Source organism: Solanum stenotomum, chromosome 5, assembly GCF_019186545.1.
Source record: "Solanum stenotomum isolate F172 chromosome 5, ASM1918654v1, whole genome shotgun sequence".
Lineage (NCBI taxonomy): Eukaryota > Viridiplantae > Streptophyta > Magnoliopsida > Solanales > Solanaceae > Solanum > Solanum stenotomum.
In genome coordinates this window covers 43,842,895-43,861,232 of record NC_064286.1, presented here as the reverse complement: position 1 = coordinate 43,861,232, position 18,338 = coordinate 43,842,895, and the positions used below count along the sequence as shown (strand labels likewise).

At 30.7% G+C, this 18,338-nt stretch overlaps 1 protein-coding gene across 1 annotated transcript; it reads right to left on the bottom strand.

Annotated features, from left to right (window-relative positions):
- Positions 1-1,437: 1,437 nt before the first annotated feature.
- LOC125865169 (uncharacterized) lies at positions 1,438-6,823 on the bottom strand. The gene is made up of 3 exons (XM_049545356.1): positions 6,524-6,823; positions 1,930-2,370; positions 1,438-1,698 (listed from the first exon to the last, which is right to left on the bottom strand). Exons 1-3 carry the CDS (start codon positions 6,698-6,700, stop codon positions 1,651-1,653), a joined length of 666 nt encoding a protein of 221 aa, XP_049401313.1. The 5' UTR covers positions 6,701-6,823; the 3' UTR covers positions 1,438-1,650.
- Between the last annotated feature and the right edge of the window lie 11,515 nt (positions 6,824-18,338).

The following is an 18,338-nucleotide window of genomic DNA, read 5'->3' as shown; positions in this document are numbered from 1 at the left end:
CATACCATCCTTCATGAAAATTGAGAGAACATGATACTAGTTATTTTTTAATATAAACTATTGAAAATTTCAAGCATCCATAATAAGTTTCTAATTACATTAATCCCTTAAAAATTAAAAAAAAACTGAATACAATAATTGAAGCTCGGATACATTAAATACTGTCTTGGATACATTAATATGTAGCTCGAATACATTAAAAACTAGCTCGAATACATAATATGTAGTTCGGATACATTAAATACTGGCTCGAATACATTAATATGTAGCTCGAATACATTAAATACTAACTCAAATACATTAATATGCAGCTCAGATACATTAAAGAAATAAGGGATTTTGGAGATTTTTAAAAGTAATAGGGGATAATGGAAATAAGTGAAACAAAAGGTGTGTATTTCTGTAATTTGTCCTAAAATCAAAACCAAACCAATTTAATCGGTTTTTAAATTTATAAACCAAACCAAGCCAAATGAAAAAAATAATCATCAATTTGGTTTGGGTTTTTTTGGTTTAAAAGTAATAAATTAAATTTGTTGAGAGTATACACATCTCAATGACACAGACACCTAATACATGAACAATCGAAAGTTATTATGAATTCAATTAACAATACTAGAATTATTATTACATGAATAAAGTGATTCAATTAAGAGAAAGTGAGACTAGGATAGGTAAATTGAAGTAATAGATTTTGATGAACTTAGTCTTAGAATTTTAATAGTTGGGCTACAATTTAAGTGTTGGGCTTGAGAAAATAGTGAAGTTAAGACTTAAGTTAATTAATTTAACAAAATATTTATATTTTATTTATCAATAATATATAAATAAATATAAAATTTATATAGATAATTTCTCAATTCGGTTTGGTTGTTTTTGTGGGTTTTTTTAGTCAAACCAAATAGTATCGATTTTCAAAATTTAAAACCAAACTTAACCAAATCAAACCAAATATCAATTTTTTTTAATCAGTTTGATTCAGATTGCGGTTCGATTTGATTTTTTAACCATAACCATGAACAACCCTAACTATAAGGCCGTAGCGGCCTTCCCTTTTATACATGGCTTAACTTATGATTTTTTATACATATGTGAATCTATAAGGTCGTAGCGGTCTTCCCTTGACCTGGGCATGAGGCTTTCCATGCACCCATACCACTAGATAGTAAGCCATGGTAATTTTTCAGCTACTTGTGAGGAAAGACAGAGTAGATAGCAACTGGCAAGAATGAAGGACAAGTAATTCATTTTCCGATCTTCTCACACTGAAGTGGAGAGATCCTTAACCATGGTAACCTCAGTTGCTCCACCAGTATTCCAGCACTCTAGTGCTCAATCCTATCTCATTTAAAGCAACATGTTCAGAGACGCGCGCACCTGTTAAACTGAAATCTCGTCCAACATAACCATTGTAACTTTCGATAACTTGTAGTGTGAACAAGAATCATAACCATGAATCACAGGGACATTCAGACATTGGAATACATCTGGATTGTCTTGAACTTGAATGGAACTAGTAATCAACTCCTTGCATGGAAAGTGATACATAGTGATGGACACCTGTAACAGAGTTAGTTTTGGCATCCATTCAAGTACTACTGAAAAGGAAAAAAGATCAAGTTTTAATCATACTTGTTTTCAAACAAAAAGTCATGGAAGGCAGAGATTAGGATCTTCTTCATCTGAATCAAACTCTACCTGCAACAAGTCAAAATGTGCAACCCGTATTAGTTTCATATGGACCTTATCATACATTCGTTCAACTTCAAAACATTTACTTTGATAGAGAGAATTGAGTTTTTATAAAAAATAATCCATGTGATAAACCTAGTCATAGTTACAAGAAAAATTGTTGCTTTGTTGTAAGAAACAGCAAGAGAAGAGTTCCACTACTTGGTTATGTAATTCAAATGAAAAAAAAAAACTCACATTTTCATCCTTAAACCACTTCCCATGGCCATCACGCTTCCAGCCAGCAGATGTGAACTTAAGCTCCCTTTCTCGTCGTCCCTGGTTGTATGCCTGAGACATATTAGTTTGATTTGTTGTGACTCCTATCTGAACACATTGACTATTTCTTTGATTAGGTAGAACACTTGTAGTATCAGCCTGGGTACATTTGATCTCATTCCCTTGAGAAGCAGTACTTCGTGCCAAATTTTGATGAAGTACGTCAGAAGCAGCTTTCCTTGTGCATTCAATCAGTGGTTTGCTTGCTGATCTACCTAACTGGCTGGATGACAAGGTTTTGGAGGTGGCAATATCACATTCTGACAAGGCTATTCTCTTGTTTATCTCATCTTGCCTCCCTGATTCTCTTTCTCTAAGCCTTGACTCTGCTGCTCGATGGCTTGAACCTTTGACATGTACCTACAGAAGCTTTCTGATTATCAGGGGAATTGTCACAGAAGAGAAGAACAAGCATCTCGAAGTTGAGTATTATAACATGAGAATTTTATTTATTTTTTATCAATTAATAAAATGAGAAATGACTAAAGTGCATCTATCAATGAACATAACTACATATTGATCCAGATTCTGTATAGGATGTCTATCAATTAAACACAGAACTTCACTAGTCGAAGACAATGATCCAAGGAAGTAGATGTCCTTCATCAACTGGAAAACAGTCAAAAATCTGAACAGAACCTAGTCAATTTTTCTTTCTTTGTTTGCAAGCAGGAAGCACCTTAGAAGAGTGTGTGGCATGATTAAGATAGTCATATTCTACCTATCTTCCATGGCTCACTTGGACCTAGTAAAAATTCTTTGTCCAAAAGAAGTAAAGCTTCTTCTGATAATTGGGAATTATCACGGAAGAAGATAGTAGGAGAACAAACATCACCAGAAGTGAAGTACTATAATATGAGAATTATCCTAATGCATCATCTATCAATGAACATATAGACAAATATGTTGTATTCATGCATTGAAAAATTGTAATATGCATGAGCATTATGCCTATAGTTTGTATGCCAATTAATAATAAAACTTCACTAACTAAAAGTATATGGTGCAAAGAGGTAGGGGTTCTTCCCTATTAATCCACTCAAACATATTCTTCTGCCATTGACAGTAAGAAGAGAGAGATTTTTGTGATGCTGGCAATCAGGTGCTTTCGGATGAGTGAATGAACCTTTTTTTGGTCGAAAATGCAGACTAACACAAAAATATTTACAGTCAAAATAATAACACCAATAATTTTTACGTGGAAATTCTACCAAATAATGGAAAAACCATAGACCAAGAAGAGCAACTGATATCACTATAGTAAGGAATTTCACACAAGGTAGTCACGAGTACAATACTTTAAAGTGACTACTACACACTGTCAAACTCAAAAGAAATAACCTCTTTTGATTTCCCACCTTACTAAAATATCGCTTACGCTCTATTTTTCCTTCACAGGCTATTTTCTTGTAGACTCTGGTATACCTCACTTTGCTCTCTATTTTGGTGTACTTATAAGAGAGCAACAACTTTCTATTTATACAAAAGATTGCCAACCATTTAGAAGGCTTGGTTACTTGAAACTTGCAATTGCAAATTTCAACATTTGTTGTCAATCAAATTTATCTGCCAACCTTTGACATTAAGGAAAAGAAAAATAAAAATCCAAGTAATTTGACACATGGGGATGGACCCCACAATCTCCCCCTCCAATCTCATGCAATCTCCATCTTCTTAGAGAGCTCATGCCAACAAGTTCTTTAGATAACTCGAACTTGTCTTTTGGTATCATCTTGGTCAGCATATCCATAGAATTTTCACTTCTGTGGATCTTGTTGACATGAAATGATTCACTCTCCACTTACTTACGAATTCAATGGTATCTCACGTCGATGTGTTTTGTCCTTGCATGATACATGAAATTATTGCTCAAGTCTATTGCACTCTGACGGTCACAATAAACAATATACTCCATATGTTGCAATCGGAGTTTTGGAAGGAATCACTTGAGCCATATCATCTCTTTGCCAGCTTTAGTAGCCACAATATACTTGCTTCAGTTGTAGACAGTACAACACACTCCTCAACTTTCACTGTCATGATATAGCTCCCCCGAAAAAGTAAACAAATATCTAATAGTTGATTTTCTTTTACCATGATTGGATTTGATGCTCCGAAACAGAAGCATTCATCTGAAGTTGAGCAAGAAGATGTATCGTATAGTTAGGGAGGAAAAAGAGAGCATGGCCAAAGTTCCATATTCATCCACCGTCAGAAGTTTAATGATATGCAATAGACTTGATATTACTCACACAGTTGGTGTTATTAGTAGGTTTCTCGACAATCCCAAGAAAGAGAATTGGGAAATTGTGAAGTGGATATTCAGGTATCTAAGAGAAAGCTTAGATGAATGCTTGTGTTTTGGAACATCAAATCCAATCTTGAGGGGCTATACAAATGCTGATATGGTAGGTGACCTTGATAACAAAAAATCCACTACTAGATATTTTGTTTATTTTTTCAAGGGGAGCTATATCATGTCAATCAAAGTTGCAGAAGTGTGTTGCACTGTTTACAACTAAAGCAAAGTATATTGCAACTACTGAAGTTGGCAAAGAGATAACATGACTCAAGTAATTGCTTCAAGAACTTGGATTTCAGTAGATGAAGTACGTTTTCTATTGTGATAGTCAGAGTGCAACAGACTTGAGCAAGAATTCCATGTACCATACAAGGAAAAACACACTGACGTGAGATACCATTGGATTCGTGAGCAAATAGAGAGTAATCATTTCACATAAAAAAGATCCATACAAGTGAAAATCCTGTGGATATGCTGACCAAGGTGATAAATGATACCAAAAGATAAGTTCGAGTTATGCAAAGAACTTTTCAACATGAGCTCTCCCTATGAACATGGAGATAGCTCTTTCTAGTGCATGAGATTGGAGGGGGAGATTGTGGGGTTCATCCCCATGTGCCAATTTACTTGGCTTATTCTCTTTTCCTTAATGTCAAATGTTGGTAAGATTCGGAGGAAATTTGATTTGCTGCAAATGTTGAAAAGGTGTGGCAAGTTGTTAAGTGCGAGTGCATATGTTGAAATTTGCAACTGCAGTTGCAAATTTCAAGTAACCAAGCCTTTTGGCTGGCTGAAATGGTTGGCAATTTTTTCTATAAATAGAGAGTCTCTGCTCTCATAAGCACACCAAAGTAGAGAGAAAAATATTAGAGAGCAAAGTGAGTATACCATAGACTATACAAGAAAATAGTCTGCGAAGAAAAATAGAGTCTAAACAATATTTTAGTAAGGTGAGAAATAAAAAGAGGGTTATTTCTTTTGAGTGTGTAGTAGTTACTTTGAATATTGTACTCATGACTACCCAATGTAAAATTCCTTACTAGTTGTTCCTCTTGGTCCGTGGTTTTTCCCTTATTTAAAAGGGTTTTTCTTTCTTGGTGTCATTATTTTCCCATTATTTTAACTATGTACTTTTGTGTTAGTCCGCGTTTTCCCAACATTTTCCATCAAAACACATCCTTAAGCCATTCGAGTATAGTAAAAAAGAAGGAAACAATTTGGAAATCATCTTTCTTTAGTAAAGCTAAAAAGAACCGTTGACAAGGCAATTGTTCATATCTCCAACTAACTTGGATTTCCAGAAATCTGATGCGAAAACATCCTCTACTAAATTTACATGTCCACAAATTAACATTATCAGTGAACTGATGTAACCCCCTACTAAACAAGCTCTACATAGTTAAAGTTCAACTTTCTATTAACTACACTGGCTAATCTGAAAGCTTCTCCTTCCAAGAAAAATTGTAATGGAGGGACGTTGAAAAACAATGAGAGGCAGTACATACACTCGTCTTCTCAACGAAAACTGCCAGCATTTGCATGAGGTAACTAAAACTTGTCTTACTCTTTAGCAGCTTAAATTTGTACTTTAAATTCATACCATAGCTGAATGACCTGGATTATGTTGTTCATTGGGAATTTAAGAAGGGAGAACATACATTGAACAATACCATTTATGCCAAAAAGTTATGAAATTAGAATAATCTGTTGCATAGTTGATTCACTTTCCTACTATTTCATCTCATATTTGGTTTCTAAATTTTTTTAAAGTTTAAATATCATGATCATGAACTTGTACTTTAAAAAAGGTCATCCACATCAAACTAAAGTTGGTCCATCAAATTGTAAAGCACACGAGGTTAAATTTTGATTGTTAAAAAGTTACTAAATGAACCTAATTCATTCTAATTTCATCTAAGGAGTTACCTTTGTTATAATTGTTGAATACATGCAAACCAATATAGTAGTCGTGGGAATCTTAATTTCTTAGTTGGTTGGCTACGTGAATTTTCACCTTGTGTTGTTGGTGAGGTTCAATTCCCCCACCTTGCAATCCCCACCCCCATTTTTCATACTTCACCTACCACTCAAAACAGTGGATGGAAGATCAATTTTCGTTAATTTCAGAAGATATGATAATCAAATAACAAAAATCAAAATTAAAAGATACAATCGGAGCAAAATTAGGTTTATGTTTTGGTATGTACGTACAGAGAGCATGAGGGGAGTGTCGAGGACCGGACGGTGAGAGCAAACGATGCAGACAAATTTGCCGCTGGAGAGCTTCTTATAAGCAGAAGAATCGATGTTGTCAACCATCAATTCATCGACTCTTCTCTTCCTACATTGCGCTTCCCTCGCCCAGCTATCTCCTCCAAACACACTCATAGTTCTTTATCCCTCCGTCTCCTCTATACTTCGCCGGAATCTGTTAATACAACTATCTTAAATGGATATAGTGAATAATGAAAATTCACTGGTGCCGGAACCGAATCGCCGGTGAGAATCGAATTCAAACTGATATGAAATGTGAGACCCGAAACACTGGAGCAGGCTTTAGCAGAAATAAAAGCCCAAAATACTCCCTAATATTCAAAGTAATCCTTAGTTTTCCCACAAGGATGTGTTGGTTTGAAACCCGAAACACTGGAGCAGGCTTTAGCAGAAATAAAAGCCCAAAATACTCCCTAATTGGTTGGTTTGAATAAAGTTATGATACATAAATTATGAAGATATTAGTTACGATGAGATAAGTTATATTGAAATTATTTTTATTAAGTGTTTGTTTGTTGTACTAAAAATAATGTCTTTCATAAATTTTAAGAACAACTTATTTATTTATAAAAATACACTTCATGAATGTGAAAAGTGATGTATAAAAAAGAAATAAAGGGATCTTTGTCATTTACCTATTTTATCCTGGGATAACTTATCCCGGGATTACTATACCACCCAAGAGGAGGGATAACTTATCCCAGTACTATTGATTAATCCTGGAATAAGTTATCACGGACTTGCCAACCAAAAAACAAATTAAGTGGCACTATAATTTAAACTCAAAATTATTGGGTGTTATCCTTCACACCAAACGACCCCTAATAGTTCCTCATATTTGCGAGGTAAATCTTTGGTTTGCTCTTAATTTTTTTGCCTATTTTTTAACATGAATTTTATCGATAATTTATGTATGGAATGTTCAATCGTCTAGTAGAAATAATAACTCTATGTGAGAAGGTGAAAAGAAGAACACATTGTTTTGTCTACTAGAAATATTATTGCAGCTAAATTTGAGAGGTTCATTTTTTGTACAAATTCTAGGTAACAAATATTCTATATTCTAATAAAATAGATATCCGTGTTATGATACAAGACCACATTTTCAAAAAAGCGGATGAGATTAGGTCCCAACATATCTAAATAATCTTGTTTTTTTTAGCATAAAGAAATAATGAAGCCATTGAAATTGCCGGAAAGATTAGGCCTACTAACGACACAAAAATAGATGGAAGGTTTAAATTTGTCATAAAAGGGGTACTAAGGAGTGGACGTAAAAAAAAAAGTTAATTAATCTAAGGTCCAACGGATCACCATGCATAACAAGGAAAGTAGCATTGATGGAACTGGGGATCGCACCTTCAGCGAAGAAATAAGGTGATCGGCAGAAAGTTTTTGAAATCCCAACAATATTTTCTAATCTCACTAGGCCAGGCAAAGGGGAAGGAAGGGATTGGTGGTTCAAGAACAACAATGAGAGAGGGCTAGCTATCTTATTATTATGGATATGTAAAATCTCGTGTAATAGTACAATTTTTTTTTCTTGCAATGCCATATGTAAATGTGTTTTTAGTTTAGTTGCAATAATATTTTTATTGAACAGAACAAAGTGATTTTCTTCTCACCTTCTATCACATGGAGTTATTATTCTACTAAATATATAAAAAGACGATCGAACGTTCCATACGTAAAATTGTGGACAAAATCAATGTTAAAAAATAGGTAAAAGTTTGGAAAATTAACAAAAGTACACCAATATTACAAATATGCAACTATCAATGCTCCGTGTGAAAATGTAAGGATTACTTTGAATCTTAACCCAAAAATAAAGAATTATTTTGGGCTTTTCCCCATATCCTTCACTATAAAGTAAAATTTTCATGGGAGATCATTTTAGTCTATTACTAAAATCGTCCATGGCCCAAATTATCAAATATACTCATATTTCTCTTATTTATTCATATTAGTATTCGTGCCCGCGCGTTGCGCGGATATTTTAAAATATAACAGTGTTAAATTAAATTTATAATATTTTTTATTTTTTATTTATTTCAATTTATTTAAAATGCCATTGTTCAGGTTTTATCGGAAGCTTATCATAATCTAACAAATAGTAGAGGAAAAAAAGCAACCAATTGACTTAAAACTATTGTAAGATCTTATATGTACAATAAAATTTAATTTTAAAAAAATAATTCTTAGAGTTTTTCAAGAATTAATTTCATAAGAAATTCTCATATAGTTAGTGATACAAATTAAACCAACTGAAATATAATATAACTTTGAAATAAAGAGCAATGTAAGAGGGTAATAATTATTTTAACAGAAAATAATCTAAAATATCCTTAAACTATTGAAAGTGATACAAAATTACACAGCATCCATCATCATCACCATCATCCTTGTAACTTCATTTCCCAATTTTCTAAGTTAATTTGATCCATACCTCTCGTTATTTCCCAATAAAATCATCATCTTGATCTAATATAACATGTGAATATAAACAAATAAACAATAAATTAAAGTGTTTGTACATGAATGTAAAATATAAATGCAGTTATAAGAATTTTGATAAATAAACTTATAAAACTTAAGAATTAAACATCTAATGGATTAGACCAAATCTAATTAGAACTCAATAAAGAGTTAATTTATGAAATATATTAGACAACTTTTAATGAATTATTATATATTTTGAATTCTCACAATTTACTATTTGAAACGAAATTTAATTCAATTTAAATAAAATTAAATATATTAGATAACTTTTCATGAACTATTATATTTTTTGAATTTTCACAATTTACTATTTGAAACAAATTTTAATTCAATTTAGATAAGTAATGTCATTTTTAGGATGATATTTGGTCCAATTTAGATAGGTTCATAAGAAGTATTTAATTCAATTTAGATAAGTTTTCACAAAAATAATATCATTTTTGCGGCGATATTTAATCCAATTTAGATAAGTATTCATAAGAAGTGTTTTAGGAGAAAAATATATATTGAAAACATGTGAGGCAAAGTTTATTATGCACGGCTCCATAGATCTGTATTTGAAGTTGGTTCTCCAAGGTCCATGCTTCGTATTAACTAATATTTTAACACTAATATGCAACATTTTTCACGATGTATTCTGCACAAGATCAACAATTGTAGTATAATATTATATTCTTAATTAATATAATAATATACTATTTTTTTGAATTTAGTTTCATTTGATATAATTCAATTTAAATTTAAAGAATAAGAGAAAGAAGCACTAACCTAAAAACCCTGTTTTGAATTCAAAACAGATCCATGCTTTGACAATTTTTTACTTTGATCTATATCAAAACACAAAACTTTATCCAAACAAATATGATGAGCCCGTATGCTGCGATGTTTGGTATACAAATTCTAATTTAAATTTTGTTAACAAAGTATCTAATATATAACTTATATTTTTACTTACTTCTTGATAACATTCAATCAAATATAAAGAAGTAAGAAACACTGATCTATATACCATAGTATAAGTGATAACATAACATGTCACTATAGTGTGGCGAATTTTTATTGTTCTTTTCGTTCCTGTCAATTCCCAGATGTGTGACTCTTATCAAGTAAATTTAATCAAAATTTAGATAAAAGAAATACTTAGACATCAAAGTAAACCACATCCAATCCGCATCCCAATCTGTTGTAATAGCTTCACTTTCTCTAGACATTCATCAACTAATTAAGAAGTAAAACCTATTTTAAAAGTCTCCAAGATAATTATAGATCACATCACAATAATAGATTGATTGTATTAATTACTGCAACAAATCTTTACAATTAAATTTTTATAAGCCTAATTTAAGTACAAAATTTCTAATTTAAATCCAGCATATTCTCAACTTTACCTACATGAGAATGACGATTGAATTATGAGATTTTCGTTTCTCCTTTATGAATTTGTCTTTCTTTTATTTTCTTGGTTCTTCATCTCCTTAGATCTTTTGGCGTTTGCTTTTCATTTTAATGTATATATCTATTTGCATACATTGGGAGATATGTGAAAATAAAAAAAATCTCGTTTCACAATGAAAGATAATAGAAAGACAATACTGAGAAATAAGGGAGAAGTTATTGTATTAGTTTCAAATCTACAAATATTGAGGAATAGGATAGAAGTTATTCTATAAGTTTCAAATTTGAAAATGGTAACTGATTAAATTCAAATTATATTAAAAGAAAAACTGACAATTTTTTATTTTTTTTAAAAAAATAGCTGGCATAACCGCAAAAATTTGTAAAAAGCATTTCGTTTGGATTATTTTTTCTACTACTATTCTCATGATTTGAATTTGAATTTAAACTCAAATTTTATTAAAAGAAAATCTTGATAAAGTTATTTTTTATATATATAAAAAAATTACTGGCAAAACTGCCAGAAAGCTTTTTCACAATGCTTTAAATTAAAAATAACGGGAGTAATTAAATAAAGAATTATTCATTTTCTTTCCTATAAAAAGGGAGTTTTTTTCAATATTTTAATTTTTTTTAATCACTTAAATACTGATCAGTTACATCATCCTATTTAATATTTAATATTTAATTATTTATTATTTATTATTTAAAATTTTGAAAATTTGTGGTGCTGACATGTGGCATTTTTCTTCTCCTATTATATATAGATAGATTATTAACTAGGGTATCAGGTGTATGTCCCGTGCCAACACGGGCCAACATCACGTCAACTTTATTTGAAAAAACATAATCCTAATAATTAAAAAGTAAATAATATGTTTAAATTTAGATTCAGAGATTAACAAGATAGTTATGTACATTCTATTTAGATATTAACAATATGCAATGTATTCAGTTAAAAGTTAGTTAGAGTGTAGTCTCCTTGTTCTGATCTTAGATATCAACTCATTAAAGAAATTAGAGTAAGGAAGAAAATATTTAGATCCATTACAGAGATGAAGAAGGTTGAAGATAGAAAACACATCCAACAAATTCAACATGTGTGCTCTTTTTATCATTAAATTAAAAACTAAGGGTATTTTAATCACTTAGGCTCATCAAGCTAATGGGTTTTGTTTTTCATTCTCCTAGGTTGTATACGTGTATTTCAATTTGGAGTTGAACAATAGATTTTGAAGCAGAGAGAAAAAAAGAGCAAAAACAGGTAATTACTTTGCAGGCCGCATCTTAGAGGCTAAAAGTATTAAGTTCAATATATAGTTATAGCAAACTAATGATTAGAAGAGCTAACCTAATATCACAATAGTTAAAAGCAGTTGTAAATTGTAATCAATAGAAGGGCTAACATAATATCATAGTAGTTAAATGCGATTGTAAAATGTAATGAATAAAAGAGCTAACATAATATCATATCAGTTAAATGTAATTATAAAACGTAATGAATAAAAGAGCCAACATAATATCACAAAATCTAAATGCAGTTGTATTAATGATGTAACCGTCCTTTCAAAAACATTAACACAATCTAACAATTCATTCCTCGCAAAATCTCGTCGAGAAAAGTAATTTGGACACACGAAACTCTGTTGGGGAACAATTAAAATTTTACAATAATAATAATAATAATAATAATAACAATAATATAACTTATTATTTAGCAAAATAGAAGTCCTGAAAATTAGATAAATATTACTACGATGATATATAAATAATAGTGCAGAAAAGTAATACTTGAGTCCTGGACATTATCCTAAAAACTATTTTAGCAATGTGAAATGTTTCTCCAGAATTAAACAAGTTTTCCCTATTTAAATAGACTATAGAAGAATCAACAAATTAATTAACATCAACAAGTTCTTAGTGAGGTAATTAATAAAATAACTAAACCAAAATAGCTAATTTACTTTAAAAGGAAAAAGCTAAAGAGAGGGGCTGAAATCAAGAAAAAATAATGTTAGTGTAGTTTTTTGATACCCAATTCATAAAGAGGAAAAACCCTTTTTATAGGCCAAAGGAAAGATTATCCATAACACAAGTGACAAGGACACTCGACTTCATGCATGAAACCATTTTTGACAAGTGTTTATTTTTGCAAAGTACCAAATTAAAACATAAGAGACATGACATGTTACAGTAAAGTTTACCATTTCCTCAAGTTATTTCTCCAATACACCTTAATTATTTTGACTTTGTAAATACACTTTAAAATAAATTCATTTGAAATAAATATTTACTTAATCCACCATATATTTCAAAAGAATTTATACGAAGAAAATATAACTTGCTAGATTATATGGACAAAAAGCAATAGATTTGGTGTCATTTGTACTATGAACCAAACTTAGATCGATAAAATTTAATTTACAGAATTATCGGTGAAATATAATATTTCTATGAACCAATAATTCTTATTGTAAATCAGAGACTTTATCAATCAGATTTTGACCTCAACAATTTTGCTATTCAATGAGATTTTGCGCTAATAGGCCATGTGCGTGGGTGGTATTCATGAGAGCTCTAGAGAATATGCCAAAGTCTCATAGGAACGGCAACACTCTACTTCTCATATAAGTGAATTCATCAAGTGTATATTGCTTTAAATACATCATCCTTAATTAAGGACTATAAATTCATTAAGAGTTAATAACTCATCCCTCATTTTCAGTAGTTGTTCATACACTCTTAATTGGTGCACAATGTCAATAATGACTTGTTATTACCCACATAAACCTACTTCATGGGATCTCCAATCACATAGATTGGGTTACCATCTCTATTGACAAACACATTGGCCTTAAACCCATCTCTATTGAGGTTTGAAAAATTAGTTTTCTTCCCACGGGCTTAGTCAGTGAATCAGACGAATTTAATTCTGACTTCACATAATCAATTGCAATTATTCCATCTTTTAGCAGCTGTTTATGATATCATGCCTCAATTTCATGTGCCTGCTCTTATAATTATAAGATTTATTCTTCGCAATAGCAATTGCGACTTGACAATCATAGTGTATAAACACTGGAGCCAATTCATCATTTATTAAAGGGATATTCACAAAAAAAATTCTTAGCCATTCAGCCTCAGAACCAGCAAGCTCCAGAGCTACAAACTTTGACTCTATAGTCAATCTAACAATGATCGTCTGTTTAGTAGATTTTCAGGATACTGCACAACCACCTAAGGTGAACACATATCTACAAGTGAATTTTGTCTCATCTAAACAAGAGATCCAAGTTTCATTACAATATCCTTCTAATAATTTGAGCATATTTAGACTGGGTCACTATTATTCTTTTTCAATTTATAGTTAGCATCATAAGGAGCGGCTACATGTGTCACCTCAAAACATTCAAATTTTTTGAGAAGTTTTTCCACATAATGTTCTTGTGACAGCATTATACCATCTTCACTTCTTATAACTTTAACTTCCAATATCATATTTACTTCACCCAGATCTTTCATGTCAAAATTAGTAGACAAAAATAATTTGATAATTTCCACAATATTTAAATTTGTACCAAATATAAGCATGTCATCAACATATAAGTATATTATCACCTAATCATTGTCTACCATTTTAGTATAAAGACATTTATCCACTTCAATAGAAGAAAAATTGTGTTTCAATAAGATTTGATCTAATTTTTCATGCTATTGTTTAGGAGATTGTTTAAGGTCATAAAGAGATTTAATTAATTTACAAACTTTATTTTCTTGTCAAGGAATAATTTGAACCATATAGATCTCTTCTTCTAAATCACCATTTAAGAAAGTTGTTTTTATATCCATTTGATGAATAAAAATCTTGTGAATTGATGCTAAGGCAATTAAAATTCGAATGGAAAAAATTCTAGTCACTGGTGCAAATGTATCAAAATAATCAATATTTTATTTTTGAGAAAATCCTTTAGTTGTAACCGGGCTTTATATTTATCTATAGATCCATCATGATTAAGTTTTCTTTTGAAAATTCATTTACAACCAACAAATTTTGCACCAGGAGGTAAATCGTCAAAATCCATGTATTTTTTTTTATAATTGAATCAATTTCAATTTTATTGCCTCTTTCCAAAATGAGCATCAGAAGAAGATATAGCTTCAAAATAATTGAATGGTTCATTGTCAACAAGAAAAGTTTGAAAAAAAATATATTCTTTTCTAGGCCTTTTGCTCCTTCGCAGTTCTTTATTAGAGATATTTTCATTATTTCTTTCAACATGTGCATGAATTTTTTTTAATCACAAAGTGAAAAAATATGTTTAAAAATTCAGCATTGTTGTCTCAATTATAGTATTGCAACCAAGCACATCACTTTTCAAAACAAGAAATCTATATGCAACACTATGTTCAGCATATCCAATAAGCATGCAATCAACAATTTTAGAATCATTTTTTCTCTTTTTAGGTTCATGCAAAAGAATTTTAGCAAGGCACCCCCACACTTTTAAATATTTTAAGTTAGGTTTATAACCTTTCCACAATTCATAAGGAGTTTTGCCAGTTCTTTTATGAGGAATTCTAGTTTGTAAGTGATATGCAGATAATATAGCTTTACCCCATAAATTATCAGGAGCCTTAGAACTAATTAACATGGAATTCATCATTTCCTTCAAAGTTCTATTTTTCCTTTCAGCTACTCCATTTGACTCAGGTGAATATAGTAGGGATATTCCTTTTCACAAAAAGCATGTAAAGATATATATTCTCCACCTCTATCAAATCTTATTCTCTTGATTTTTCTATTAAGTTTATTTTCAACCTCAGTCTTATAAGCAATAAAAGCATCAAACACATCATCTTTATTTCTAAGAAAATACAAATTAGTAAATCTGAAAAAATCATCAATAAAAATCACATAATATCATTTACCACCTTTAGTCATAGTCTGTTTCAAATCATTCAAATCAGTGTGGATCAAAGATAATAATTCAATTTCTCTATTTACTGAAAATCATGATTTTTTAGTAATTTTAGTTTTTAGCACATATTTCACATTTATCAAAATTATTTAAGTCTATATCAGGTATTAAATCAAGAGATCGCATATTCTTTATATATGAGACATTAACATGTCCTAATCTAGCATGCCATAAAGAATAGGCTCATTCATATAAGCAGAAGAAGATATATTTTCACTGAAATTATCACAAATATTAAGCACAAATAAATTATAGTTACATAATTCATTGCCCACAAAAATATTATTTTTAGTCAATATGACCTCATTATCTTAAAAAAAACATGTATTCCATCTTTTCCTAATAATCCCATATAAATCAAATTGATTCGGATATTAGGAACATCACTCAATGCCAAAGTTTTACCAAATGTGAGTTTAAGAAGAACTTTTCTTTTTTCTAGAACTTAAGTTGTTCTTGAGTCACCAAAATAAATAATTTCTTCTCCTTAATCAACTTGAGTGTATGACACAAAATCATTTTTGTTTATACAAATGTGCCTCATAGCATTAGAGTCTATCACCTAGTTTCTCACATTGGTCTCAACATTTTTATCTGAAATGACCGCAATAATCACATCATCCATTTCAGCCAAATTTATTTTTAGCAAAGCGAAATTGTCATTTCTTTCCAATATTCTTTTGCATTGAAGAGTTTTAATTTTATTCTTAGTATTGGGCTTGTAACCATGTCTATTTACGTACCTGTATTTTTCTTTACCATAAGCCTCTGACTGAATGACTTGAACAATAGGAGTCAGGATATCATCAGTATCATCAATAGTTTCAGTACACATTATATGTAACAATTTCTTAGATTGTTGGGGAACAATTACAATTTCACAATAATAATACTATAACTTATTATTTAGAAAAATAATAGTCTTGAAAATTAGATAATTAATATTACTACGATGATATATAAATAATAGTGTAAAAAATTAATACTTGAATCGTGTTGGGCACTCTCCTAAGATACTATTTTAAGAATGTGAGATGTTTCCCCAGAATTAAACAAGCTCTCCCTATTTAAATAGAGGATACATGAATCAAAACTATTAATTAGCATCAGCAAGTTAGTAGTTGGGTAATTAATAAAATAACAAAGCTAAAATAACTAATTAACTTTAAAAGGAAAAAGCTAAAGAGAAGGGCAGAATGTGAAAACAAGAAAGCGTAATGTTAGCATAGTGTTTTGATACCCAATTTATAAAGATAAAAATCATTTTTTATAGGTGAAAGAAAAGACTATCCGTAAGACAAGTGACAAGGAAAACTTGACTTCATACATGAAGCCATTTTTGACAAGTGTTTATTTTTTCCAAGTGCCAAATTAAAACATAAGAGACATGACAGGTTCAACCAAATTTATCATTTCTCCAAGTTATTTCTCCAATACACCTCAATTATTTTGGCTTTGTAAATACACTTTAAAATAAATTCATTTGAAAGAAATATTTACTTACAGACTCAAGTACGTAAATAAAAATGTCTCTGATACAATAGTTAAAGCGTTGTAGGAAATAAACCAAGAATATGATTTCTTATTAGTTTAGGATTTGTCATTTATGATATTTACTTAATTATGTTTAATTAGAATTTGTTAGTTAAGGAGGTTCCTAGTCTTAGTTTAATTTGTTTTGTTAGTATTATAAATGGAATTGTCTTATTACATATTTCAATGATCAGAGATACATTGAATATAGAGAGATACACTCAATGTGTATCGAATACAAAAAGTTATTGAGTTATGGAATAAAACTTCCTACCTCTTTGTAGATTAATAAATCTTTTCTATATAACCATTGTTGAGTCTTTCACTTGTGCATATATTAATACTTTGAGTAATTTTACTTCCTTCAAATTGGTATCAGAGCTTGTGTGAGATCCAACACATATAACAGAATATGAGGAATCCATATTACCCTACTTATCCCGTTGTTTGAGTTTGATGAAAAAAATAATTTTGTGATTTGACATCAACAGATGAAATATCTTTTTAATGTTGTTGACCTATGGTCTATTATTGATATTGGATTTGTAGATGCTTATTAAAATCATTTTTTCTATTATATAAGAACCATGTACTCAATCAGAAAGGTCATTGAATCATATTTATATCAATCAGAATAGAACCTAATCAATTAAATATCTACTTTACACTCTGAGTTAATTTTTTTTTTACTTTTTGAACAATGGTTGAGAGACAAACCAAAAGACAAGTTAAACATCTTCTAACTGACAATGAGTTAGGATTTTGCAACTTAGTGTTCAATACCTTAGAGGGCATGTCCCACCCCGAGCATACACCCTGGACAGGACTGACACTCGAAAACCATTGCTGGCCCCAAGCGAACCCTTGACCTAAATTAACTCTTAGCGCAAAACTTACTCATAATAAAAAAAAGTATTAGAATACAATCATAACTAAACTGTCTCAATGAATAACTTAGAATGTTTTAAAAGATCAACATTCAACTTGCCAACATGACAACTCAAGTCTCAACATAAAAACCAAAATGGAAAGACTCAAGACTAACATCAACTAATTCTCTATGAAGCCTCTAACAACTGAGATGGACGTCAGGACAAGACTCTCGACATCCTAATGAACTAAACTGATAAAGAAATAAAAAGGGGATTGTCACGACCCGATATACCAAGTCATGATGGCACCTACTATAACCCGCCAGCAGGTAAGCCAACCCGTAACCCGGAACAACAAGTAATGGGTCTGAGGGTAGAAATTAAACAAGAGTAGGCAAATAACAATATAAACAGGCGGACACAAACCAAAAACATAAATACAAATAAAGATCCCTCCCAGAACCTGGAAGTCAC